General features: G+C 54.8%; 2 protein-coding genes and 1 long non-coding RNA gene across 3 annotated transcripts; 2 read left to right on the top strand and 1 right to left on the bottom strand.

Annotated features, from left to right (window-relative positions):
* Positions 1-4,371: 4,371 nt before the first annotated feature.
* LOC119093116 (uncharacterized) lies at positions 4,372-6,097 on the top strand. Its single transcript, XR_005093600.1, has 3 exons — positions 4,372-4,412; positions 4,762-4,830; positions 5,957-6,097. It is a non-coding gene; the product is annotated as an uncharacterized LOC119093116 (long non-coding RNA).
* Positions 6,098-8,256: 2,159 nt separating this feature from the next.
* LOC119094189 (uncharacterized) lies at positions 8,257-17,923 on the bottom strand. Its single transcript, XM_037217264.1, has 6 exons — positions 17,919-17,923; positions 15,931-16,212; positions 14,965-15,125; positions 13,200-13,343; positions 12,566-12,788; positions 8,257-8,398 (listed from the first exon to the last, which is right to left on the bottom strand). Exons 1-6 carry the CDS (start codon positions 17,921-17,923, stop codon positions 8,257-8,259), a joined length of 957 nt encoding a protein of 318 aa, XP_037073159.1.
* Positions 17,924-17,928: 5 nt separating this feature from the next.
* LOC119094188 (28S ribosomal protein S5, mitochondrial-like) lies at positions 17,929-25,773 on the top strand. The gene is given in 10 exon segments (XM_037217263.1): positions 17,929-17,932; positions 18,280-18,302; positions 18,304-18,387; positions 18,389-18,407; positions 18,839-19,066; positions 19,866-20,096; positions 20,575-20,777; positions 21,204-21,359; positions 24,767-24,883; positions 25,443-25,773. Coding segments are annotated over 10 exon segments (1,203 nt in total). The 3' UTR covers positions 25,581-25,773.
* The last annotated feature ends 1,034 nt before the right edge of the window (positions 25,774-26,807 follow it).

The following is a 26,807-nucleotide window of genomic DNA, read 5'->3' as shown; positions in this document are numbered from 1 at the left end:
GCTGTAATGTGAATGTAGTACAAACTTTTAAGAACGGGGCCAAAAACTCAAGTTACAGGACTGTCAGCCTAAACTCACTAGCATGTAAGATCATAGAGAAATTCATTAAGGTTAGCATTCAGTCACACATAGACAGACATCAGTTGATAAATAGCAGTTAGCATGGTTTTCTGTCTGGTAGGTCTTGTTGGACAAATCTTAGAGTTTATGGAGTATTTTACCAGTCACATAGATATGGAGAATAATTTAAGTGTTGTTTATCTAGATTTTATTAAGGCATTAGATAAGGTACCATACTAACATCTTCTCTATCACTTACATTTGGATGGCATTGAGGAAAAATCATAAGCTGGGTATGGGCTGCTAGGCCGAAATAAAGGGTAGTGCTCAGTGATACAAAATATCAGTGAGAGCTGGCAGAGAGTGGGCTTCCAGAGGGCCCTGTGTGTGTAGTTGTGTGTTGGGCCCTTTGTTCTTTATTATTCTTGCGAATAATATTACACAGGCTTGGAGAATAAGCGGCCAAAATTATACCTTGGAGGAAGCCAGTTCCATCTAGCAAAAGGTATGAGTAGAATTATGAAGAGGCAGATGTCAGTGGTTATTGGAATGGACTGCCAAATGCAATTTTAGGGAGTACCTCTCTAGCAATATTTAAAAGTTGTTTGGCCAAGCCTTATCAGTCTTAAGATTTCACTTATGGCTCAATTCAGGCAGGTCAGTTGGTAAGATTAGTTAGGGAATGTGCATGGAACCTGGGGCAGGCCAACCACAATATGCTCGAGAACCTCTTTGTCATCTAGCCGTCTATGTCTTCGTGTCTTTAGTTCTTTCATGAAAATGTCCGTTTACCCATACTTACCATAAATTGTCAATGTTGTTGTCATGTCATGTCAATAAATTGTTGGAACATGAAAATACTTAATACATATACTACTACATGTGATGGTCACAGCTGAACAATTTAAGCTACCAATTTATATTAAAACCTACAGTGTGTGAAAAACGGAAAGTGTTTTGAGTCTGTGACTCTGCCAATGAAACAATGTACTGGAAATGGAAATTGCTCAAGATAGGTTGCTATATATGTGTGCCATTGCATGATGCATGCACAAGAGGTGTTCAATCAGTATTGCTCTTTCTGACTATGATAATGGTGCAAAAATGATTGTCACACAGGTATGTTGTGAGGCATGATAGTTAGCCATGCTGCACAGCTGTGTGTGTTAACACTTGCATGATACATGCTGTGGACATGGCATGAAGCCAGGATTATTGCTTCAAGGCGGAAACCGACCCCGAGGCGCAGTGATATGAAGCCGGGGCTAAAGCCCAAACGGGTGTCCTCGAAGGTTAAAATTTTGAAGCCAAAGATGAAGCCACTGGCTTCATATTTTAAAAATGCATATATGAGTCCCAGGCCAAGCAGCCTTAAACTTCGCACATGCAAAGGCGGAGCTGAAGCCAGGGTTTCATGCATCGGAAAAGTGAAGCGAAAGTCAAACCACCATCAGCTCAAAATCAGGAGGCTGAAGCCGAAGCCGGATGTGGTATACAACGTTGCTATACGCACCTAAAACTATTTTCCAGTGCGCTGAAACCGTGTGATATTAGGAAACACCACAAGAGTTTTGCAGAGTGAATGAGACAAGGTCTTAGCATTGCGGCTGGAATACTTTTCTGACCTTTACCCTCCTGTCTAAGTATGTACACAACGTTTCGGACATTGAGTTGTCCGGCTGTCGCCAGGTGTTAATCGCTCCTTTAATATACTGGCCAATTTTTACTTTAAGCAATGTAAGTGTTGCAGACTTGAAAATGCGTGTGGTGTAAAGGGGTAATAAGACGGGCAAGACTTTTTGCGAAGTAATGCCGCAACTTAAAAAAGCGGACATGACAAATCCGAAGCCGTTTAGTTCGCATGGAGTCGGAGTTGTCAAAAGTTTTTGAGGCCGAAGTTGAAGCCAGCCATGGGGAAATATCACGAAGCCCAAGCCCACGCCAGCCACTTAAAATGGCACGTGGCCGAAGTCAAAGTTCAAGTCAGTCGGGGGAAAATTACGCAAAGACGAATCCGAAGCCATTGGAAGGAAACTGCAGCTTCACGAAGCCGAAACCGAAGCCTGCCTCGCCCCCACCCTGATGCTCTGTATGCATGTTGTATTATCAGATTATTATTCCTGCTTGCGTATACTGGAAGAAGCAATGCTTACCTATAAACATTTGACACGCGTTTTATGTAACGTTTTAGAGACTTATAGCATATCTGGTTGGATCAATGCATGGATGCATTCACACTTGTACGCGGCCAGACATATTGATTATTGTACACCACACATGGCCATGTTCGCACTCAATGTGAAATATACACTGTAGTGTACTGATGCTGAAACAGCCGCCAGTATTAGCAGTGCAGAGAATAGTGTTGTAAACAGAGTTGTAAGCTGTTGCAGTTGACAACAGTTTTAAAAGTAGCTAGTAGAAGCTGTTGACAGAAACTGTGTCGATCAATTGCCGCTAACCTTGAGCCGAGCTGTGAGTGTGTGGCACTCCCCCCCCCCCCCCCCCCGGCCTTACTTTGCCGTTTTCCGGTCCGGCCGGCACCGTGACCCCGCCCGTCCTGCCCCAGGAGCGGGGCCGGCCGGCCGCCGCTGCCGCCGCCGACCGCGCCCTGGCACGCTTCGTCGACTCGACGCTGGAGCGCTACACACGAGCTCAACGACCAGCAGCAGACGGCCTTCCTGGAGAGCCTGATCGCGCACAGTCACCCGCGCCAGCGCTGGTACATGCTGCATCGGCTGCCGTCGCTGCTACTGCGCGACTTCCTCACCCTGCTGCCGCTGGAGATCGTCGAGCATCTTCTGTCGTACGTGGACGGCGCGTCGCTGCTTCGCTGCTGTCAGGTGTCCTCCTCCTGGAACAAGATCGTGTCGTCGCTGTCGTCGCTGTGGCGCGACAAGTGCCAGCTGCTCGGCACGCGCACCAGCCTCAGTTCAATTGACATCGAGGCCATCGGCGGATTGGAAGGAGCTTTTTCTGGGCACGTCGCGCACGCTCGGCGCATATGAAGACGCGCCAGTGCTGTTCGAGAAGGTGTCGCTGAAGATTGCCGGTCGGCCACGGCGGCAAGGTTGATCGCGCTCGACTACCACGACGACCATCTGGTGGCAGCCGCGAGTGTTCGCGACGCTGTTCGTTCTGGCGGCTGGGCGAGACCGAGTGTGTTCTGACGTTCGGTGCCTTCTTGCCCATCTCCTGTCTCAAGTTCACGCAGGGCAAGTTCATCGTGTGTGGCCATTACAACGGGCAGCTGTCGTCGTACGATATATCGGACACGTCTGGCGACCCGGAGCGGCTCCCGAACGGCCTGCGCGAGCGGCTGCGGCGCCACAGTCTGGAGGAGCCCGTAGGGAGCGCAGTGAAGGCGCCGTCCGCCTTCTGCGCCGATTCTGGTGCCACAGCGGGCCCGTGTTCTGCCTCGACTACTCGGAGGAGCTGGACATTCTGGTGAGCGGCTCGGCGACAACACGGTCAAGATCTTTCAGCCTCGGCTCGGGCCTGGCTGCTCAACACGCTGCCGCGCCACAGCCATTGGGTGGTGCGGCGTGCTGCTGCGCACCGGCGTGCAGCTGGCGTGCCGGCGGCGGCGCTCCGGCGCCGGCGCGCGTGATACTCACCATGACGCGCGAACGAGATCCAGGTGTTCGAGGTGGAGAACACACCCGCCGTGGCTGGGCGCCGAGCCATTCAAGTCGCTGCGCACGCCGCGGCGTGCGGTGCCGCTGGCCGAGGCGCTTGCCACCCCGCAGCCGGCATGCACATCCCGTTTTTTACACCCGGCTGCCACCCTGCACGACCACCTGGTGACGTTCGTGCGCCAGTTCACCGCCGACCAACAACAAGATCTCGACAGCGTCCAATCGTGCAGTACAACCTGCGCACGCGCGTGCTGTCCACGCGTATCGTGGTCAGCTTCAAGGTGAAGAAGAAAGCTGCTGGCAATCGGCCTCGCGGTACGCTATTCTGCTGGCGCCGTACGCGCAGGAGAGCTGCCCCAACCCTCTACTTCGTCAACCTCAACACCAAGGAGGTGATCGCGTCGGAGAAGGTGCCACACTCGCGGCTCTCGACGCCGGACGCGGCGCAGATGGCGATGGGCGAGCTGGGCTGGCTGGATGGCTTCGACGGCGAGCCGGGCGAGGGCGGCGTCATCGCCGCCATGGGCACCGAGAAGAGCCGCGAGGTGTTCGTGCTGCGCTGGCGGCGCCGGTGACGCCGTGACGCCCCGCTCTGCCCGGCTGTGTTGCAGCGCTGCTGCCGCCTGCTGCAGTACGCCCTGCTGGCTGCCGTGCTGCCGCCGCTGCTGAACCACGCCGCCCTGCAGTCGGAGCAGCAGCAGCTGCGCACGCACGGTGAGTCGGCACGGGCCCTCCGGCGGCTGAACTCCAGGAGCGGCGCACGCAGCGACCGACTGCGCTCTGCTCAGTTCAGCGTGTGCGTCGACCTTTCCAACACGTGACATGATATGTGATCCGAGTCCAATCCCCTAAATGTCCGGCGCTATCTGTCATTGTTAAGCATGATCAGGATAAGGTGCGCGATGGTGTAGTCCCACCCCCCCCCTAGAATGTAATCAATTTGAGAAGTGTTGCGTCAGCGGCCTGGAGGCTACCCTGAGTCTTGTATTTCGTTACGGGTGTTTTGGTGATATTGATAGCTGTTGCGATTGTTGAGGTTCACAACATTTGATTGCTTTTACAGGCCAGCTTTATGATATTGGATTTGGCCAGAAGATGTACCTGAGGTGTGAGGGTGAAGGATCTCCAACAGGTGGGTGCATCGTTTATGAAGAGCCATAATCACCGTAATTCTCGTGGTAGGACTCATCTTAGGAACCTGCATGTGGTCTTAGGAAATGAGGTCCGCGCTCGAAAAACTTCCAAAATTCGATGTAGCTAAGTTTTGATGTTGATTGATTTCCCCAGCGTGTCAAAGTAATTCCATAGCCTGTTTGATAGAGACTGGTTTCGTTGGAAATTGAGAGGAAACTGACATGGCGCACGTGCTTACTGTTTTATGACCTTTTACCCTTGCCAGTTCCCAAGTGATATGAATGAAAGCCTGGAAGTGGGCGGTTTTAGCTTTGCTTGTGCTAGTGGCGTTGACCCTGGCGTGCAGATAGCCAGCCTTCATATGGCACGGACCGGTGAGCGGGTATCCGGCAGCAGCAGTATTTAAATGAATTCCGCCCATGTACGACTGTATCCAGCGGCGGGCGTGCGGGCCGTGCCGTGCGTATCACAGATCCGGCTGGCAGTGGGCCGTGTTGTGTGGTATCAGCGCCGGCAGTGGGTCGTGCCGTGTGATATTCAGCGCCGGCGGCTGGGCCCGTGCCGCGTGTCTCAGCAGCTCGTGGCAGGTTTGGGTGCGCGTCGGTGTGTGTCAGCGCCGGCAGTGTGGTCGTTCCGTGTTGATCAGCGCCGGCGGTGGAGGCCCGTGTTGTGTGTATCAGCGCCGGCAGGGTCGGGCCATGTTGTCTGTGTCAGCGCTGGCAGTGGGCCCGTGTTGTGTGTATCAGGCGCCGGCAGTGGGGTCGTGCCGTGTGTATCAGCGCTGGCGGCGGGCCGTGCCGCGTGCATCAGTGCTGGCGGTGGGTCGTGTCGTGTGTGTCAGCGCTGGTAGTGGGGTCGTGCCGTGTGTATCAGCGCCGGCGGTGGGCCGTGTTGTGTGTATCAGGCGCCGGCGGTGGGCCGTGTTGTCTGTGTCAGCGCTGGCAGTGGGGCCGTGTTGTCTGTCAGCGCCGGCAAGTGGGTCGTGCCGTGTGTATCAGCGCCGGCGGCGGGCCGTGCCGCGTGCATCAGTGCTGGCGGTGGGTCGTGTGTGTACCAGCGTCAGTGCCCGTTGTGCCGGTTCCTGGGCGGTCGCGCCGCTGACTGGCCCTACTGCCGCTCGGCAGTGGTGCTGGACGGACCGGCCGGCGCCTCCTCGGACGTCTGGCTGGCGGTGCTGCCCCACCTCAGTCGTCTGACGCGTTGCTGCGTGTTCGACCGGGCCGGCCTCGGCTTCAGCGACAGGTCAGCGGCCACGCGATCACGCGCACTCCGGGCCTGGCACACCACGTGGCGCGCGCTCCGGGGCGTGCAGCTCACTTAGCGGAACTGTGCCCTCCAGAAACTGTTAGCTGCTATTTGTTATGAAACGGGCGGGATATTATTATTCTGACATTCGTTTTTAATTCCCAAGAAATGGAGGTCCTTTGAAATGTGACTGCGTTTGCGCGTCGTGTTCTGCCGCAATGTTGTGGACCATGGCGCTACCGGAATGGAACGCCTCCAGGGGGCACTCGCGTCTTGTCAGGTCAGCGTTCGGCCAAAACATAGCTGAATAGTCGCATCGTAGAAAGAAAATCGATAACTTAAGAGAATAATGTAAAAGATGAAGGCGTGTAAACCGTCAGCTTTGCATATGTCCAACCGGAGAACTTGTTTGTTATGTCAGATCTCTTTGACATGCAGCGAGGGGCTTTGTGTTTTTCGGTCTCTTCCGTTGATATGTGAACCTTTTGCGTGATGTGGTGCTGAACCATGGCGCTTAGGTTGGTGGTTCAGCCCGTGATTTACCTCGTGATAATACGGGGGGGGCGCATGGTAGCCGATTTCCACCTTAAGCTGCCCATCGTCTCGACGACACCAGGCTGCTAAACCCCAGATCGTGTGGCTGCCTATTTGATCTGGGGCCTCATGGAACTGGCCCTGACTTCGTCACCTGGAGCACCCCTTGACCACTGCAACATCAGCCAGTTGATCCATGGATACTGGTTAACACCGAAACACCTAATGATAGGCTTACAGTTCACCAACACCCCACGGTCACACTGAGACACCACCAGATGTAGTGCTGGCAGGCAGTCGTCCTGCCTGACCCAGAGCCCCCACCGAGCACCTCACCATCACCTGAGGCACCACCAGACCTGATCGTGCCGCCTGACCGAGCCCCGCCGACATCACCGTCACCTGAGGCACCACCAGACCTGATCGTGGCTGCCTGCCTCGGAGCCCCCGCCGAGCACATCACCACACCTCACCTGAGGCAACCACCAGACCTGGTGATGGCAAGCGGTCGTCCTGCCTGGCCCGGCGCCCCCCACGGCGTCGCTCGCTGACCCTCGGCCCTGCGACAGACCGATGGAAGCGCCGCCGGCCGGAGAGCGGCTTACTCCGCCGGCGTACACGGCCGGCCGGCGGCCGCCGACCTGCACCGCCTGCTGACCGAGGCCAGCCGGCAGCCGCCGCCGTTACTGTACGTCGGAGCCGGCCTCGGGCACTGAACGCCCGGCTGTATGCCCACCTGTACCCCAGGTACGTCCACCACGTGGCCGAGTGAAGGGGCGATCCTCCGGCTCGGAAATATTTACCGCATTTGTGTCTAAAGGTGGATCTTTGTCCGGCCAGGGCGGCTATGTTTTTTTCAGCTGCTACCGGGCCCGTGTACGTAAGCGGGATTTGGATGCTTTTTTTGTGCTCTTGCCACCGAAGGCAGCTCAGCGAAAAGAACGCGGTGTTTCTATAAAATGCAGGGAGATTGTGCTGCGCATTTAGCGTGCATGGTTCTGATGAGCCGTCCGGCCCAGCGTGATGAGCCGTGCCGCCCTGCAGCGAGGGTGTCGGACCTGTGCTGGTGGACCCGCTGACTGAGCACATGCTGGAGGAGGGCGCGCCGTGGCTGGCGCACGTGCGCGGCCGGCTGCTGCCGCCGCTGCAGGCGCTGCACGTGGCGGCGGCGGCCGGCCTGGTGCGGCCCATGCTCATGGCCGGCCTGATGGCCTCCGCTGCACGAGGTGGCCGATCAAGCTGGGAGACACCGTCATCAACAGACAGGTTGGCAGTTCAGCGTCGTGTTGTAGACAGTTAGGTTAGTCCACTGCCAACAGACACAGCAGGCGTCCATCAATTTCAGATACTTTTCGAGGCAAGTGATTGCGGACATCCGCCGGAGTCGGAGCTGCACGCCGTCTTGAGCAGCTTGAGTCCTTGCAAACGCACATCCTGGTGTGTAAATTATTGTCTGCTGCGTGTCTTGGGAACATGCAAATGTTTGTGCATTACATTACAGCACGATGCGTCGTGCACTGGGGTGTGATGCACAGACGAATCTGTTGGAAGCATAAGTGTTTATGATGCTGCGAAGCATGATACGCCGTGGGACGCTGACGCCTTCGTTGAGTTGTGGTGACAGCATCCCAGATACTGCAGTCCGTTATCGCCGCCTGTCCACGTAATGCCCCGTCACCCCCGCCAGAAACACCTTCTGTGCCACCCGCGCCGCCAGCACTGTGGTGGACGAGCACCACTTCCTGAACGAGAGCGCCGCGCAGTGCGGCTGGCGGCCGCCTGCGCCACTGCCGGCCCGCCTCACCGTCACCGTCCTCACCGGCAACTACCACGACGAACTCTGCCAGCGGAGCTCAACGCCGCCTGGGCGCAGGCGCCCGCCGCCTGCCGGGCCGCCGGGTGACCGTGGACGGCGCCGACGGCCGGCTGCTCTACCGGCAACCGGCCGAGCTGCTGCGCACCCTCCGTCGCGTCGTCAGGAGCCGCCGCGCGCCGAGCTAGCCGCGGAGCCGGAGCCGGGCGGCGCGAACGGAGCCGGCCGAGCTGGCCGGCGCGGCGGGAGGGGGCCGGCGGAGCGGACCAGGCGGCGAGGGAGGGCCGGCGTCGCCAGCTGCCGGCACGGCGAGTCCGGAGATCTGAGCTCTCGGGCAGGGCTGCCGTCAAAGCGCTGCGGCCGCTGTATGCTGTTCGCGACGCCACGGCAGGTGGCCGCCGCTGCTCGGGGTGGCGCGGCGCGCCGCGGCTGCCGCGGGCCCTCAGTGGCGGCTGCCGGCCCGTGCAGCCGGACCGGCTGGGCTGTGGCAGCTGCGGAGGAAAGACCCGGTCCTGCCCCGTTGATGTGTTCGGGGCGCGTTTTTGGCAGTCATTTCGCACTCAGTAGTGACCGTTCACACCGCTTTAGAATGGCGTGAGGTGTCGCAATAGCAACAAACCTTTAAACGCTTCGCGTTGACAATCTGTTGCTGCGTACATTCCCGGTCGCGTAGCTTCGGACTCTTGGTGCTGTGAAGAGCGGCGTGCGGCGCTGGCTGGCCGCTGCAGGCGCGGCCGAGCGGCGCCACTGGCCGCCAAACGCGCTGATCGGCTGTGCTTCAAAGGCTGACAGAGTTTGAGGTGGCGCTGCCATTTGGACACGTGTGTTTGCGTGTGACGCGGGCACGGGGTTCTGGTGCACTGCCAGTGTGAGGGGGGCTTGAGTTTTGGGCGGCTGATGCCGGATGTTGAAGCCATGACGTAGGACAGTCATATGGGGCAATGGCCAGCATTCCAGCGGTGTAATAAACTACGTGCTGGCATTGGCGGCTTTATGCAGGTGTGCTTGAGTTGATGTGAGGAGTGCGGGGATGGGCGAGGATTTCGAGATGGACAGCGGCACGTGATAACCATCAATCGCCTCGGCGCATCTTGTTGATGGTTTGGTGCGAATCGGCTGGCTGCTCATTCGAGTAGGTGCGGGCGGGTGACAGAATACGGCCATCACACATTGCGTCAGGGCGGTGTGAACACCGCACCACTGTACCTCGTGATCCAAGTCACCATCGAGTAATAGAGGAAATAACTTTTTGGCTCGTTCGGAAGCGATTTGCGCTATAAATTGCATAAATTACTATAAAACCTAGTCGGCACCCAGTGTACCTAGCCCAGTTATAACTAATATTCAACTTACTGTGCGGGTTGGCAACACCGTCGGATTTTGGCCGTCCGGGATGTCTCCAGCTCGACTCGAATTACCCAACTATGAGCGTCTATTGAGCGATGCCTTGCTCGCCAACCTCTCGTTCCTCCCAGCCCGCATCTCAACATCGGCGGTCCAGTCCGAGCAGGCGCCACAACCGGATGGATTCGGGTGCGGGTGCGCGGACCACCCGGCACCGTCCGCCGGCGCGCCTGCGTACCGACACCGGAGCCGCCCGGGGGGCGGCGCCGGGCCGCGCCGTGCCGCGCACTATCGTAGGCACGCCGCCGTCATGTGCAGCCCGACTCCTGAGCGTGCTGGTGCTGCTGGTGCTGGCAGCGGCCGCCTCCACTCAGCGGCTCGGCAAGGAACGCCGCACCCGAGTCCGCGACCAGGTGAGGCGCAGGACTAGATGAGACGAAGCGCGTTGGAAGAGGCGCAAAGTGTCAGACAGGATCTAGGACGCCGACGAGAGACGTCAACGCGAGCGCGGTTAGGACCGAGCGGAACGAACCATAATGGAGTAAGGGGCTGAGAGTACAGCGATCCCGAATAGTGTCGCAGGCACCGCTCCTGTCGTAATAACACTAATTTTTAGTTGAAGCATGACACGGTGGTAGATTCGGCTGCCTTATCCCCAGAGGCCAGTAACAAGTTTGGTGCTGCCCTTTCCACCTGAGTTGGATATGAAGGTGCAAACGTACCGATGACCGTGGTGTCCCGCCCAAGGTCATTCAGGTATAGCTACTGCCTGGCGTGCGAGGGCACAAATAGAGATGCCTGCATTTGCCGACAGGTGGAGTCCGCTGCTGAAGAGCCGGCACGTCGGTTGGAGGCGCGAACCGCGGCAAATATGTCGACCCGGCCTTGGTCGGCGGGCCTGACCCGCTCCAAGTGGAGGAAGAGGAGGAGGAGGAGGAGGAGGAGGAGACATTAGAGCCGGTGCCGCCCGAAACGGCTTGGCTGGCCGCAGAGGTGATGGCCGCCGACGCCGAGTGCCATGAGGAAGCCAAGATCGCGCAACAGCGAAGCAGCACCACAAAACAGCTCAATGGCTGGAGGGGGCTCCACGGCGACGTGATCGAAGCTATCGAGTTCTAGGCTATGTTCATGCTCCTAGCGGCTACCCATGCTATTCATATGAGGATTAATACGCTAGACGTGTAATTCTTTGTTCCATCGCTGAATTTGTACTCGCCGGCGGCCACCAACAGTACACATTTATCTAATTTCTATAGTTAGTGCCTCTTGTGTTTAAATGATTAATCTGTTGTTATGAGTGGCATAATAAAGGTGGAAGCACAGACGGAAAAAATCATTGGCGGGCACGGGTCATAGCGTAGTTTCGTACTCATTTCAAGGTGCTCCAGCTGCTCCCCTCCAAGCAAAAATGGCTATAAATTGTGTTTGGCGTGAAACGAGGCTGGGGTCATGTCTGTCATATTCCGCCAAGCTCACTTGGCCACAGAGATTTGCAAGACTTCGCACCTGGTGGGGGGCTTATCGTCACGGATGGATGCTGCTCGCATTAAGTGTTCCTGGACCAGACCCCTATCATTGCGTTCTAGTGTTTCATCAAATTGTTTATTCATTTCTACTAAAAGTTTGGACACCAGCTTCCACCACTATTCCACGGGAATCATCTTATGTGGGATAGTTTCCATCTACAAACACGATAAGGTTCTTCCTCCGCACAGAAATTCATCAGAAATTCACGAGACAGCTTAAGTAGTTGGGACCTACACACTCAGAACACCCCAAGGTTCTCCAACGAGTCGCTGAGACGAGAACTTTGAGCCCCAGTAAGATAACATGGGGAGCGTTTAGCACACAACTGAAACAATCTGTCTCAATCGGTGGTGGTAGCAAAAGTAATTCATCGCGCTATCCCGCGGTCGTCGGCAACCGCGGTTTAGTGAGACGGCAGCTACACAGCCGTGGTCGTACTCGTGAGACGGCAGCTGCATAGCCGTGGTCGTGCTCGTGAGACGGGCAGCTGCATAGCCGTGGTCGTGCTCGTGAGACGCCAGCTGCACAGCCGCGGTCGTACTCGTGAGACGGCAGCTGCACATCTGTGGTCGTGCTCGTGAGACGGCAGCTACACAGCCGCGGTCATCATCATGGGACGGCAGCCGCACAGCCGTGGTCGTGCTCGTGGCAAAGGCTTGCCCTTCGACAAAGTTGACCATTGCTGACAGTGTACTGTGCTCAAGAGAACTGAAGAAAAAGTCGCGAGATTTCATGAGACCATACAGCACTAGAGTGAGATAATACGACACCACACGGGAAATAAGGCTACCGACAAAGCACCGTGCTCGAAACAGATCTGGCACACCTCCTTACATTTTGGCATATGGATATTACCACTTTTCCACACGAAAAACATGTTTGCCTTCCATGCCAAAAGCACATGCAAATAATGCACCACAGTTAAGGCAGCATGGGCGCTAGGCAAATATTGAATGTGCACCAATAGCAAAGTCTAACAGATATCCAGCCAGGGTATGGGCCCCAAGGAGCAGCGTGACACACGCCCAGCATACAAAGCGGAAGGCCCGCCTGTAGCGAAACAAAAAACTGCATGAGAAACGCCCAAATCACTAAACCGGATCTCACATGGTCGTCTCCACTCAGGCGAAGTTCCAAGAGCCAATGCTCATGAGCAGGGTAACGCGGCCACGAACTCCCGATGCGCCTTCAGATCTGTCCGCACCGCGGCGGGAGCCCGCACCACCCGGCCGGCTCCCGCGCTCCCGCTCCCGTGTCAGGGCCGGTCCACGCCGTGCACTTGAAGCACGTGGACAGGAAGTCCTCGAAGCCGATCTGGATCATGCCCTTCATGGCGGAGTCTCGCGCACGGAAGGCGTTCGTCAGGTTCTGCAGCTGGATGCACGACAGGATGAAGTGGTCGACGGTGATCTGGCCAGACTTGTTCACGTCGTACTTCTTCAGCACGCTTTCAGCGAAGGCCGGCGACAGGCGGTAGCCCATCTCGGCGAAGGCTGCCGGGCGAGGGCATCCTTAGCGGGCTATGTGCACGAAGTGTAATTGAGGCCTCGCCGTGTCCCACTCACTGATCGCCGGTTCACAGTTGCCTGGCGCGAACTGTGGCCCATGCGCATGAGAATGAAGACGAGCTAGACTTTAGAGTCAAGACATAACACAGGAAAAATTAATAGACACGGTCGTGAGCCAAACTTTGGACACAGCAATATCGAACAATTGGCATCGTTTGACATAGCTCTTAAGTTGAGTGCAAACAAAAACAATATCTTGCCTGACACCCGATTCTGAGCAGCACGCTGAAAGAGTTGTGAATGGTGCATCATTGAAATGCTTATGGGAGATAGGAAAAACACTGGGCGGAGGATTGGAATACGAACGGGCGACAGACAAAGGCAGTCGATCCGTACCTTGCTGCAGCTCTTTGGCATCTACGCTCGACGACTTGTTAGTGTCATACTTCTGGAATGCTGAGATCCAGGCATTGACATAGTTGAACAGATGGCCAAATTCGTTTATGTCGACAGTATCGTTTCCGTCCTTGTCAAACATCCCTGGAGCAAAACAAACGAATGACTCAAGCACACAGCAACACTGTCGCATAACGATGTGTCAATGAAAGTATGGAGCTATGCTTAAATTTGGCAAAGACCCTTCTTCAGATCCATCTTGTGGCACAGATCCGATTCTTAAAGCACTAAGTCAAGACTCCAGCTGTCTGGCGATAGCAATCATGGCAGCCACAGAAGCCACAGCTGCCACAAAAGCCACAAACTGAAATACATGTGCATGATCACTACATTGGAAGAACGGCACCAATGGCAGTTTAGTTGGCAGAAGTTGCACAACTGACGGAACTGTTGCACGGAAATTCACAAATCAGTGTAGGGAACGTGACGGCCTCTGGGTCTGGACACAGGACAGGCGTGCCAGGCCCAGCAATTGCAGTCGACGACATCAATATGCTTATGACTTACGTTTTGGTCATCATCACTGAGAAAACTGCAAATGCTTTGGGAGGGTGTTGGAGAGAGATAACTCACACATGTGCCTGGCTAGTTTGCATGGACTTACCTCCGTCTGTGAAGACCTAAGAGCCCCCACCCGCTCGGCTTCCCAACCAATGCCTCAGCTGTTTGTCCCCATAACGCATTTGGTCCGTGTGTCTACCCTCCGACTCACCAAACCTTGGCGGTATGGCTTCGAGTCGCCTAGGGTGCAAGCTATTTGCCCCTGTTGGTATGGCCTGTCACCGATGGTAGCGGCCGCTCCAGAGGTCAGATAACGCCAGGAAGCAGAGAGGATCGTGCCCAGCATTGCGACCGTGTAGTTTCCGCAGTAAAATTACGTCACTGACCCATAACTCCAAGATCGGATGGTGGGTTCAGTGCTCACACAAGACAAGCTGATTATAATGGTTCTGATTCCAGGAGCCTATTGAACCAAAAGGTTTAAACCAAATACTTAAACATGGGTGTTGTTCGGCCACACAGTGTTGCATTTGTGGCCCCTACAAGCATGACAGATAACCAATGAAATTGGCATAACCTGAAGCCACAAGCTAAGATGGCATTGACTATTTCCCAGCCAAACCCAGGCACACCTGTGAGTTGTACAGTGTTAACTGCTTGGTGATTTGTAGAAGAGACATTCACATAGCCTGGGGGTTGCTTTTGATTTTTGCTGATTCCAAAAAATAGTTATGGAACCTTAAAATTGCTTTCATAATGGGTTGACCTGTTGGCCTGTGGCAAAAACAGTGTTATCAAGAGATCCTGTCAGATCAGACAGTATTTAAGGAAATGACAATACAGCACTGATTATTTTCCAGAGAACTGCACTGCACTACTTGTTTTTAAAAATACATGTAACAGGCATCAGACACTACCTTCAAGATGCATGGAGCTGGCATCACAGATACTTCTATCTACAAAGCCACAGAAAGTCAGTGCCATTCAAACATAATATTTTTGCTGTCTATCCTAGAGCATTGGTACACATTATCACTCATAAGATTGTGGAAAAAACAATGCTTCACAAAAGAATGTTTAAAATATCTATATAAATTTAGTGCACATGAGTAGTGCATATTCCCAGCACAGCTTAACCCTTATCAACCCAGATACCTTAGTAGAACTAAACATGAAAAAACTGGCAAGGCAGTGATACACTTACGAATCATCATCCTGCAGCATGAGATGTCAAACTTCTGCCAGTTGCCAGAGGAGAGTGCCTGCTGCAGTTCCTGCGCAGTTATGCGGCCCGAGTTGTCCCGGTCCACTGTTCGGGAACCATGTAGCAGCCTTAGGATCCAGACCACCACTTGGCTGCTGGCCCTGGAAGCCAATCAAAGCCATGAAGTTGTATCATATATTATTATATTTATGCTCTAAAGCAGCATGTTACTTCCACCTAGAAAACCCTTTTCCCAAAGCCCCATTCCATTAATTTATGGTCTAATACAATATTTTTTCTCCACCCACAAAACGCATTATTTTAGGACCAAGGCATGGACACATTTTGTAAACGAACATGACAAAAGCTGAGACATATCCAAATTTAATAAATTAACCATTTCAATCTACCAATCTGGTGACCATCAAACAGACAGGGGCCCATCATAATGTGCAATATTATACTTGCTCACCCCCAACATTTTTCTTTAAATGCAGCTACAAGACTACCAGAAAAACAAAGAGAACCCTGATCCTGACATGTAAAAAAACATCATACAAAGCTACTGTGGGTAGGGTGCCTCATGCCCAAACTATGACATGCACACATTATGTTGAACGCTTGAGGCATTACCAGCTGCAGGACATGTATGCCGTAAACCTGAGCCATCAGTTTGGTGCAGTCACCACCAATTTCAGGGCACAGAGAAGCAATGTTGCACAGAATTGGCATAATGCAGGCAATTAAAGACACACTTATCATTATTTTGTCTTACAATAAGAATAAAATAGCAGTGAATTCGGCCTGGCCTCATTCTGGGGCACACAGAGTTCAGCGAAGTGATTGATTTTTTGCAGACTGGCTTCATGCTGTCAAAAAAATGACCACTGGAACAACCAAAAAAAATTTGTCTTCATGGCCCATCTGCCTTAATGCAACTTTGAAAATGCTAGGCCTGGTTCTTACAGGGTAGTTCGCCATCGAAGTAGCCTTGAAAACGAGGTACTGTAACGTATCCGTCTCCTGAAGACTTGAGATTGCACTACTGCCGGAGAAAAAAAAATGTTGGGTCCCGGTATATATTCCACCGTGTTACCGCAGTCGTCAATCGCCACAACAACACGGGAATGACGGAACACTGCGGAACGCTTCCACCAATACCCAACCGTCGCCTCCCACCAATCTAAAAACGCTGTAAATGATATCGTTCTAAGAGAGCGGGCGTGGTAGAAAAGGTGGCTGATGGCGCTAACGTAACGATCGCGCCGTAATGCACCACTTAAATATCCAAAATAACCTTTTGAATATTCAATTAATTCAGAAGTGTGAGTAGAAACTTTTAAATTTAATCATTTTGAAACACAAATAAATAATTTGGGTGACACAAGACCCAGATATGACAAATAATATGCAAAGTAAGACAGCAATCTATTCCGCTGTGGAAACATACCTTCTTGATCAGTCAGCCGTTTGCGTCAAACATTTGTAGACATTTACCAGAATGTGCAATTTCGTTCAAGTCGCTCCATGAATGTTGCAGGGGTGGGTTTCAGGTTGTGGGATAGGCGGCGGTCGTAGACATTTTGATGGTACGATATGGCCGTAGTTTGATGCCTGATTTCAATTTGTGGGCCTGTCACAGTCATGTTTGCCATTAAACTTGGAGCTTCTAGGCTGCTGCCACGCAACCTTGAGTAATCGGGCAGGAGGTCAGAACCTAGCTGCATCTGCTACAGGTGAGGGTGATGTGTTGCGTTTCAACAAGGTGGAAGTGTATACAGTTGCATGGATGAGCATTTGTTGGGTGTTTGGTCACAAAATGATGTATTCGTTAAATGGGTGGAGAAGGCATTATTGAAGTTCTGGAGCAACATGGCAAAGTCAATTTCATGCTACACTTATCTCTTTCCACTCATGTTTAACACCAGACCCGATCAAGAACAAAAGTCTTTAAGATACAGAAACTCAAGAAGTCACTTATGCTTTAGGATGGATGCTTGGGCCTAAGAGGCCACATGCACTAATGCACAGCAATGACAAATGACATGTGCAGCTAAGATGTCTTTATACAACAGTTCAATAGTTGCTGTACGTTTTGTATGCCATATAATACTGAGCTTTGTGATGGTTAAAGATATTTCCTCCTTCTTAGGAGTTTCAGGCCATATTGTCATATAGCATTTAAACAGTTATGGTGTGGTTCATACATATGCACATTCCAAACCAAGTTTAAAGACACTAGAGTTATGATATTCATCATGCAGTGAAGGCCATAAATGTAATTGTACTATCATGTGTGCTGCATTTGATCACAATCATGCAACATTCTCATTGGGCCCTAGGCACATGACACCATACACCTGCATTCCTGCCAGCTGTGCATCTGGGAAATCAATGACTGGTATGAACTTGTATTTAGGTTATGGCTTCTATTGGTGACATGACATGGACGGTGGTTAAATGGCTTATATGGGGTTTCTTTCCTTGCAAAAAAACTCATAATTTCCTTGAAGTCCTTACTCATGATAGCTAGAACCATTGCAGACAGGTCAGAATCAAGCATCCAACCAGGCCATCCCAGTTAGAGGCTGAACCCACCAAGCCCTTACCAGCTGAACTGGTTATGTATGTTTTGTTTTGTCTAGACTTGTTTGCTTTCAGGTCTGCAATTTCATCATCTTGCCTGCTGTCTGGCATTAGAAGTGCCTAATCAGAAGCTGAAAGATGACTACAGAATCATAAGCAAGCAACAAAGCCGGAACGCTGGGTTTTTCACCAACTGTAAGTGGAAACATATTATTGATGTTTCATTGCTCTGTAAAAATGCAGTGTTGAATTTGACTGTAGAGGTCGAAATTTGTCATGCTGCTTCCAAAGGATCTCCTTAGCATATCAAGGGTTGCATACCTCTAGTATATTCATTTTGTGTTCTCTGTGAAAGATGTGTTTCTTACAGCATCTTAAATGGGTGTGTTGTACTGGAAGTGGAATGAATATTGGTATAGAAGCTGTCAGAGTGTTGATTGTAGTGTGCTGAATGCCTGGGAGAATGGTTGTAATAAAGATGCAATAAATGTGGTCAAAACTTAAGTGCAGCGCAAAAACTTACATTGTAGTGAGATATGTTAAATCCTGTGTCAGGGTGACAACTTTGAATGCTGACATGAGGGCTGTAGCCTGCATGAGCATTAGCAATATAGAAAGGCACCATACAACCATATGTGACCACATGTTCTAGATATCAGCTTACTCCACTTGTGTTCGGCGCGAGTGACTAACGTGCTGGCGCTGACTGGCGCCGCCCTCTGGCCGCAGTGACGGCCCACGAGATCTGGAAGGGGCGTCACCGGCGTCAGTAACGCCGGCCGGAAGCGAGGCCGCGGCCGCGGCGCCGGCACCAAGCGCAAGCGCGACCTCAACCGCGGGCCAAGTCATCGGCGTCGGTGAGTGGGGCCGTGCGCCCCGGACCACGCGGCGTCGGTGAGTGGTGCCGCGCGGGCCCGGACCACACGACGTCGGTGAGTGGTGCCGCGCGGCCCGGGCCACGCGGCGTCGGTGAGTGGTGCCGCGCGCCCCGGACCACTCGGCGTCTCTTAACTGGACCGGGGTTATTATGTGTTTATGGACTCTCGCGTCCGTTTTGCTGGCGTTTTATAGGCATGCACGATGCTCGTTTTAAAGGGGACCGTTTCTGGATCGCAACAACTGCGATGGTCGTATGAGCGTTTAGCGGGCAGGCAGTCACAGCCGAGGGTCGAACTCGGATCTCCGGCGGCATTGGGGCGTTCCGCCGACTGTGCTGTCTCGCGTCGCCGCTCGGCCGTCGTCTGTCTTGTTATGGTCGTGCTGAACGCCGCCGCGCCGTCGTCCGCAGGCAAGGAAAACATGGTGTGGCCGGGCCTGACGACGCCGGTGATCCGCGGTCAGGAGCTGGTGCGCCAGCGCCAGCTGCCGGAGGACCCGGAGCGTGCGGCGCGCCTGCAGCAGATCCGCGAGCAGTTCACCGACCATCGCTCGGTCAAGCTGGGGCCGCTGGAGCGCGGCTGGTCCGGCAATAAGCTGGCGGGCCGCAGCATCGGACCACCGGAACCCATCGACTTCGGTGGGCGCTCAGCCAGCCGCCGTCCGCTCGCGGAGGCCGGCCGGCCGGTGTGTCAATGGGGAGGCGGTGCTGGGTGGTGCTTGGTTCCGTGTTGTGACGCTTGCTGGCAGCTGACCTGATCATGTCTGTCTAGTGTATTGTGGTATCAGCTATTGATCAGCTCCTGTTAATGTGGTGTGGTAGCTGCTATTGATCAGGTCCGTCTACCGTGGTGTGGTAGTGGCTATTGATCAGGTCCATGCACTGTGGTGTGGTAGCGGCTATTGATCAGGTCCGTCTACCATGGTGTGATAGTGGCTTTGATCAGGTCCGTCTACCGTGGTGTGGTAGCTGCGATTGATCAGGTCTGTCTTCTGTGGTGTTGGTGTGGTGTGGTAGTTGCTATTGATCAGGTCCGTGTACTGTGTTGTGGTAGCTGCTATTGATCAGGTCCGTGTACTTTGGGGTGGTAGCGGCTACAGTCGGCTGTAGCGCTGTTGTGTATCGGGACTTTTGCAAGCTGCGCTTTACCGTCAAGAACGGTTTTTGCACTATTATATCATGCGCCCTCGCGTCTAGTTATTCGTCGTGTGTCAGTGATTGTCCTTTTTTTCGCAATGCTCAGCCTTGGTTGTAGCATTTTTTTAACATAAAATACAAGCTTTGTTGGGAATCAGAGGCCGTGACAGATGCGGCTGAACCGCGGGGAATGTGCCCAACCATCTGCGCCATTCACCCGCTGCATATTGCCCGGCGCAGCAGCCGATGGTGTCGACGCTGGCGAACAGTTCTGACCGGTCTGGTCGCGTGTCTCCTACAGAGACGTTCGAGGGCTTCGACACGACCGTTCTGGAGCTGAAGACGGTGTTCTCTATGACGGCCACGGCCGGCCGGACGCGCCACATCAGCTGCTTCGCCGTCACCGGCAACGGCGCCGGTCTGGCCGGCTTCGGGGTCGGCAAGGGCAACACGGGCCAGGCGGCCATCAAGCAGTGCAAGCGGCGCGCCTCTCAGCGGCTCATCTACATCGAGCGCTGCGACGGCCACACCGGTACGGCAGCGGCCGGGGCTCGGCCGGGCCGGGCCGCTGCCGAGGAGGCGGCGACGCTCTCGGCCGCTGTCAGCGGATGCTGAGGACGGACCTGTGCTGTATTGATTGTCTCAGACGGGAATCTAGCATAGCGTCTGTGGACTATGTATTGCGGTTTGGCGACGATTGGGTTCTTGTCAAAAGGATTGATTGATTGTCAAGTCGCTGTTGGGACTGTTGACCAGGGAGCAAATGTGGATTCTGGTTAAATTGGGTGCATGTGGCTGTTGTACTTAATGACATGACTCGTGTGCGTGACTGGTTTATTATTTCCTGTAGCTGGAGAAAGCAGACACGGAGTGCTGCGGGGCGATCTTCCGGCTCCAGAATACCAAACCCACGTACGGCAGCAGCAGAACAAGACACCAACATGAGCACAGCAGCCCGCCCCTGGTGCCGTCCTGGCGCCGCTGACTCCTCCGCCCTCCCCGCCCGGCAGTGTTCCACGATTTCTTCACGCGGTTCGCGGCCGTGCGCATCTTCGTGGAGCGTCGGCCGCGGGGCCACGGCCTGCAGTGTCACCGCGCCATCCGAGAGGTGTGCCATCGCGTCGGCATCAGCGACCTCTACGCCAAGGTCGAGGGACCCACCGACAATGTGCAGAACATCACCAGGGCCTTCTTCCTGGGCCTGCTCAGGCAGGTGAGCGTCCGGCGCGCCGACCAGGCTCCTGTGCTATGCGTATGGTGTTGCCTCAGAGACCTGATGTATACAAGGGGAGCTTTTAGTTCCTGGTTTTTCGGTGTTATGAGTTTAGAGTACTTAGGCTGATTTGGTCGGGGTATTTGTTGTTATCTTTTTTTGGTGCATGATCACTGCTACAGTGTCGTGTTTTTCGTTGGCGTTGCAGGAGTGGAGACTTTACCATTTTCATAGGTATTTGAAGATTGTACTATACTATTATGTATGATAAGATTAGAAGGGGAGATTATATTGAATGATAGTGGGAAGGAGATGGAGGGTATTGCTCTGTCAAGCTGACGTCTCCGCTTGGACTCCTGGACCGGTGAAACGGGGCGCGTGGGTGCCGCGCTGAGATCGCTGATGCCGCTGTGACGTCACGCACAGCGAACGCACCAGCAGCTGGCGGACGAGAAGCGGCTGCACCTGGTGGAGCTGCGCCCGGAGGCTGACAACTACCCGCGCGTGGTGGCCTCGCCTTCGGACGGCCGGGCCCGCACCAGGGAGGAGATCCCTCCCGACGAGCAGCTCGACTTCCAGTTGGTCAGTGCCGCTCGGCGGGGTACATCGCGTCAGGCGCGGCAGCTGCCGTGAACGGGTGCTGGACGGAGCACCTTGTCAGACGCGGCAGCTGGTTCGAGGGGGTGCTGGACGGTGCACCGTGTCAGACGCGGCAGCTGGCCTGGGGTTGGGGGTGGGGATGCTAGACGGTACACTGTGTCAGACGCGGGAGCTGGCCCGAAGGGGTGCTGGATGGTGCACTGTGTCAGACGCCGGAGCTGGCTCGAAGGGGTGTTGAGTGGTACACTGTATCAGACGCCGGAGCTGGCCCTGAAGGGTGCTGAGTGATGCACTGTCAGACGCCGGAACTGGCTCGAGGGGGTGCTGGACGTTACACTGTGGCAGGTTCCACCACGTCACAGTCTGGATACTGCTTAAGCAACACAATTTCCCTTCGGTGATTACCGTGTATCGTGCGGTTAAAAAAGAAGAAAATATTTTGTTCGGACATTTTGATTAGGTGCATTTCTGGGATCAGCACATGCTAAGCAGTGCTTGTCGTGTAAGCCCTGATTTCCACCCCGGTCATGAAGTCCTAGGCCAAACGTAGAATTTTGTGTCGAATGTCTAGCGTGCCGACATGCTCGGCACGGCCCCGCCCCATGTTTTATGCTAACTGGCTTGTTTTAACCACATGGCCTACCGTGCCGGACATGACTACCGAGATAAGGCCATCCGAGCAGCTGGCACGCTGGGCCATCGTATAACCAAATGGCCTACCGTGCCGGACATGACTACCGAGATAAGGCCATCCGAGCAGCTGGCACGCTGGGCCATCGTATAACCAAATGGCCTACCGTGCCGGACATGACTACCGAGATAAGGCCATCAGAGCGGCTGGCACGCCGGGCCATGGTATTTCACGTCCTTGGAGGGATGATATTGAGCTGGTCGCGAGATGCCAAAATATGCCTGGAGTGTGGTGGACAGAATGAGACGGTGCTGCAACATTTTGACGGCATTTTGCCGTCACGAGCCGTTTCCGAGAGCAGCCATGGCCAACATTCGCAGGGCACATGACTTAAGTGCTGGTAATCCCATTCGCATCGGGTTTTGCTAATTATAGTGAATAGTGTGTTCTTGACTGGCAGCGGACTTGTAGCAGACCAGTGCTTGACTACATTTGGGTGGAATCGGTTCTGAATTCAAATCAGAGCGAAATGAGCTGAATCTGAGCCTGGTTAAAGTGGGCTGTTGAACATTGATATTGTACCTGAATATGACTCCAACTCAGTTAGCTTTGATGGTAAATCCATTTCCGAATCTGCTCCCGAATCTGAATCGAGTTTCTTGGTGAAAATATGCAGTTGGTAAATAAAGATGCATGCATGTGCAAATAAACATCTGTATGACTATATTCTAACTGGTACCACAGTCTGCCAGGTAATTGCGATTAACTGAACAATGTAGAGTTATGGTCATGTCGGCTTCACGGAACGCAAGGGAACACTTATGAACACAATAACTGCGCGTGGCGACGTTCGACAGGGTATATGAATGATGGAATAGTTCAAATATTTGACGACATGGTCAGGCTAAGGGTTACACGACAAGCCAGTTTGCTTTATGGGTCTTGAAATATTGGGGTGTCGACGTTACCATTACCACAACGCCGGCCCCTGTATCCGCAATAACTGCACAGTTGCTTCAACAGCCATTTTGTGAGCCAATTATTTTCGTAGCGGAATCTAGTCTGATTATGTTGAATAATCAATGCAGACCGTACCTGATTCCTGAATCGGATGAAATTGTGTTGGGGTTAACCACAAGTCGAAGCTCCAGGTGCATGCAAAAAAGGAAATGGAATGTTGATGGATGTGGAAAGGGACATTTTACGTGTGGTGTGTGTTTGCCGTTTCCGTGGTGAAGCGGGAATTTGCTAGACTTGTAACCCAGCGGCAATTGTCACGAGTCCCAGAAGGTGTGCATTGCGTGGTCCGACCAAAGTTAAAAGGCGAGCTGGCAACTGGCTAAACACGTCAGGTCGACTCGGTAGTACGCGGCCGTGTGCGTACGCAGAGCTGTACGACACGCGAGGCTCTCCGTTAGCAGCGCTGTACGGCGCGCGGAGATCTTCGTTAATAGCGCTGTACGGCGCGCGGAGATCTCCGGTAGTAGCGCTGTACGGCGCGCGGAAACCTCCGTTAGAAGCGCTGTACAGCGCGCCGAGCCGAGCACAACGCCAGCCTCTGTCCGTAATAACAGTGCAACACACCGCAATGTTTCGTGTAATATTGTGATGGGTAACCCGCCCTGAGTCACTTAAGCTGCGTTAAGTTAGCCACGTAAACGGTCCATAGATAATAGCTCAGTCATTTTGTGAGCCAGTAATTATGGGCGCGCAGAGTTCTCCGTCAGTAGCGCTGTATGACGAGCAGAGCTCTCCGTGGATTAGCGCTGCACGGCGCGCAGGGCTCTCCGTTAGTAGCGCTGTACGGCGCGCTGGGCTCTCCGTTAATAGCGCTGTATGACGAGCAGAGCTCTCCGTGGATTAGCGCTGCACGGCGCGCAGGGCTCTCCGTTAGTAGCGCTGTACGGCGCGCTGGGCTCTCCGTTAATAGCGCTGTACGGCGCGCTGGCCTCTCCGTGGAGTAGCGCTGCACGGCACGCAGGGCTCTCCGTTAGTAGCGCTGCACGGCCCGCAGGGCTCTCCGTGGATTAGCGCTGTACGGGCCCGCAGGGCTCTCCGTTAGTAGCGTTGTACGGCGCGCTGGGCTCTCCGTGGATAAGCGCTGTACGGCCCGCAGGGCTCTCCGTTAGTTGCGTCGTACGGCGCGCTGGGCTCTCCGTGTAGTAGCGCTGTACGGCCCGCAGGGCTCTCCGTGGATTAGCGCTGTACGGCCCACAGGGCTCTCCGTTAGTAGCGCTGTACGGCCCGCAGGGCTCTCCGTTAGTAGCGTTGTACGGCCCGCAGGGCTCTCCGTGTAGTAGCTCTGTACGGCCTGCAGGGCTCTCCGTCAGTAGCGCTGTACGGCGCGCAGAGCTCTCTATGTAGTGGCGCTGTACGGCCCGCATGGGCTCTCCGTTAGTAGCGCTGTACGGCCCGCAGGGCTCTCCGTTAGTGGCGCTGTATGACGAGCAGGATTCCTCGTGGTTCTGTCCTGCAAAACAAGACGGTAGCGAAATCGTGCAATGTATGGAAGCGGCATGACTTACGTAGCTGGCGGGGGTTAAGGTCACGCTACAAGCTTTTCGGTGCCGTTGCTGTGAGCAGAATTGCAAACACAAAGCGTTCGAAACAGAATGTAGTGCTTGTTGACTTCGAAGCTTAATCCTCTGTACGTCGTGGTATTGTGCACCGTATTTGGTATCAGTTGAATTCATTGTGTTCCGTGCCACGCACGAGTAATGACCATCAGTGACTGACAACTTGGCAATATACCTGGCAGCACATCTTCGAGGGTAAGGTGCCTCTGAAGATGCCGCCCAAGCTACCGTTTTACATGAAGTTGCCTGGCTATCAGAAGCATCTGAAGAAAGTTCAGCATCAGCGGAACCATGATCAGGTGAGTAGGGCGGCGCCCCCGCCGGGGGGGGGGGGGACCATGTCCCTGGTGGTATTGTGCGGTTGGCGGGGCATGTTGAGCCAGTGCGTCTGTTCCACCGATGGCCGGTTTGGCAAGGAGGCTGTGTAGAGCGGACCCGAGCTAATGTTTGCCACGATTTTCGCGATTTCTTCAAGGCGATATTGTACTTCACCCGTCAAAAATGCTGAATATTTTTTAGCTTTAGTCAAATATATTTACATGGTAATCAAACAAAAACAAACCACAAAAACAAATATATTTACATGAGACGACTTAGTTTTTATTTCTACCTTCTGCTGTACAGAATAGCGTCGTAAGTTCTCATTATATCACCCTGTGCAGTCCTCAACTACAGACTTCCACGCCGAGGCGCCGGGGCTTTTGCCGTAAGTTCTTATTATATCACTCTGTGCAGTCCTCAACTACAGACTTCCACGCCGAGGCGCCGGGCTTTCGCACGTGTGGCCACGGTCCGGGTGGGCGGTGCGCCGCTGCCGAAGCCGGACGCTCAGCCCTGAGACGCCGCCGCCTGCGGCAGGTGCGTGTGGCGCTGACTGCCGAGCACGGCGAGGTGCGCAGCTTCCTGGCTGAACGGTACCCCGAGTGTCGCGCCTCCTCGGCCGCCTACTGGGCCGAGCAGAAGGCGGCTGCCGACGCCGAGCAGGAGGAGACGTGACGTGGGCCAGGTCAGAAGGGCAGCGTGTTGGAACTAACGCGCTGCCGCTGGTGCAGCAGGAGTGGCTGCGGTAGACTGTGTGGTCGAGTCGCATTGTGCGGACGGTGGCTGCTTTTGTCTGCATCTCCGCGGCGATGGCTGCGTTTATGAATGGCTGCATCGATTGGGGAGAAATACAGGCGTTATGACAGCTGCGTTTGTGTTTTGTTGTCATTAGATGACGCTGCGCCCTCCTACAGCGTCAGCAATAGCGGCGGGGGCCAGCTGACGGCTACAGGTGGAACCGCTGACCGCGCTTTGTCAGTTTAATTTGTCGCGACGGCGTGAACAAGGCGAAGGTGCGCCGCGGACTACTGTGGGTGGTCGGCACCGGTAATTCCCGTGGGAGGCGGCCGGGCTCGAGCCGCCACCCCGCCGGGGCACTGTGTGCTCATTGACGAGGACGGCTGGCGTTGCGCGCCGCAAATGACCGGCTGAAACGTCCCCAGTCCGTCTATTGTGGCACGAGTGTTTGAGCCGTGCGCCATATGACGACACATTTGGAGGCGCGGCGCCACTCCCACGGTAGGTATGGGTGTGTCATTGTAATGGGGGTCGTGACCACACGTGTGGGGGAGCGCCGCCGGTCGGGCCTTCGTCGGCGCGCCGACACCGGTCACCGACGCCGTCGCCGGTGGCCGGCCTCCTCGCCGTCGGTGCGCCGGCACTCGACCAGCCGTGCGGCCTCCGGGCACGCGGTGCACCGGCGAGACGGCTGCAGAGCGCGCGGGGGCGAACGGCATCCCTGCGCGGCGCTGGTCCAGGTGGCTCCAGCCCACCCCACTCGCTGGTCCAGCCCAGCTGCGCCACGGTGGTCCAGGTGATTCCAGCCCAACCCACGCGCTGGTCCAGCCCAGCGGCGCCACGGCGGTTCAGGTGACTCCAGCGTCGGCAGCGCACGACCTCGTCCGAGCTTAGCCGCTTGTCATTAATCCCCTTAACGAGCGGCTTGCCCACCCGCCATCCAGCGGCTTGCCCACCCGCTTGCCCACCCGCCATCCCGCCGCCGGCCGTCCCGGCGTGTCGCTGTCCCGCCGTCGACAGGCCAGCCGCCCCGCTCGCCGCCGCACGGCCCAGCCTCGCTCCGTGCCGGCGGAGGCGGTCATGCTGGCTGCCGCACCGCCGCCGCTGCCGGTGCTGGTGCTGGCGCTGGCGCTGCTGGCGGGCGGCCCGCGCTGTGACGGCCAG

Source organism: Pollicipes pollicipes, unplaced genomic scaffold (assembly GCF_011947565.3).
Source record: "Pollicipes pollicipes isolate AB1234 unplaced genomic scaffold, Ppol_2.1 Scaffold_4002;HRSCAF=4701_pilon_pilon_pilon, whole genome shotgun sequence".
NCBI lineage: Eukaryota > Metazoa > Arthropoda > Thecostraca > Pollicipedomorpha > Pollicipedidae > Pollicipes > Pollicipes pollicipes.
Note: the sequence above shows the minus strand (reverse complement) of the source record. Positions and strands in the feature narration are given on the sequence as shown.

Coding starts and splice junctions, on each gene's coding strand:
- LOC119094189 (XM_037217264.1), bottom strand. Junction 13,344..14,964: donor ATGCTGCAGGATGATGATTC/GTAAGTGTATCA, acceptor GTTTTGCTCCAG/GGATGTTTGACAAGGACGGA. Junction 12,789..13,199: donor TGCCAAAGAGCTGCAGCAAG/GTACGGATCGAC, acceptor CTCGCCCGGCAG/CCTTCGCCGAGATGGGCTAC.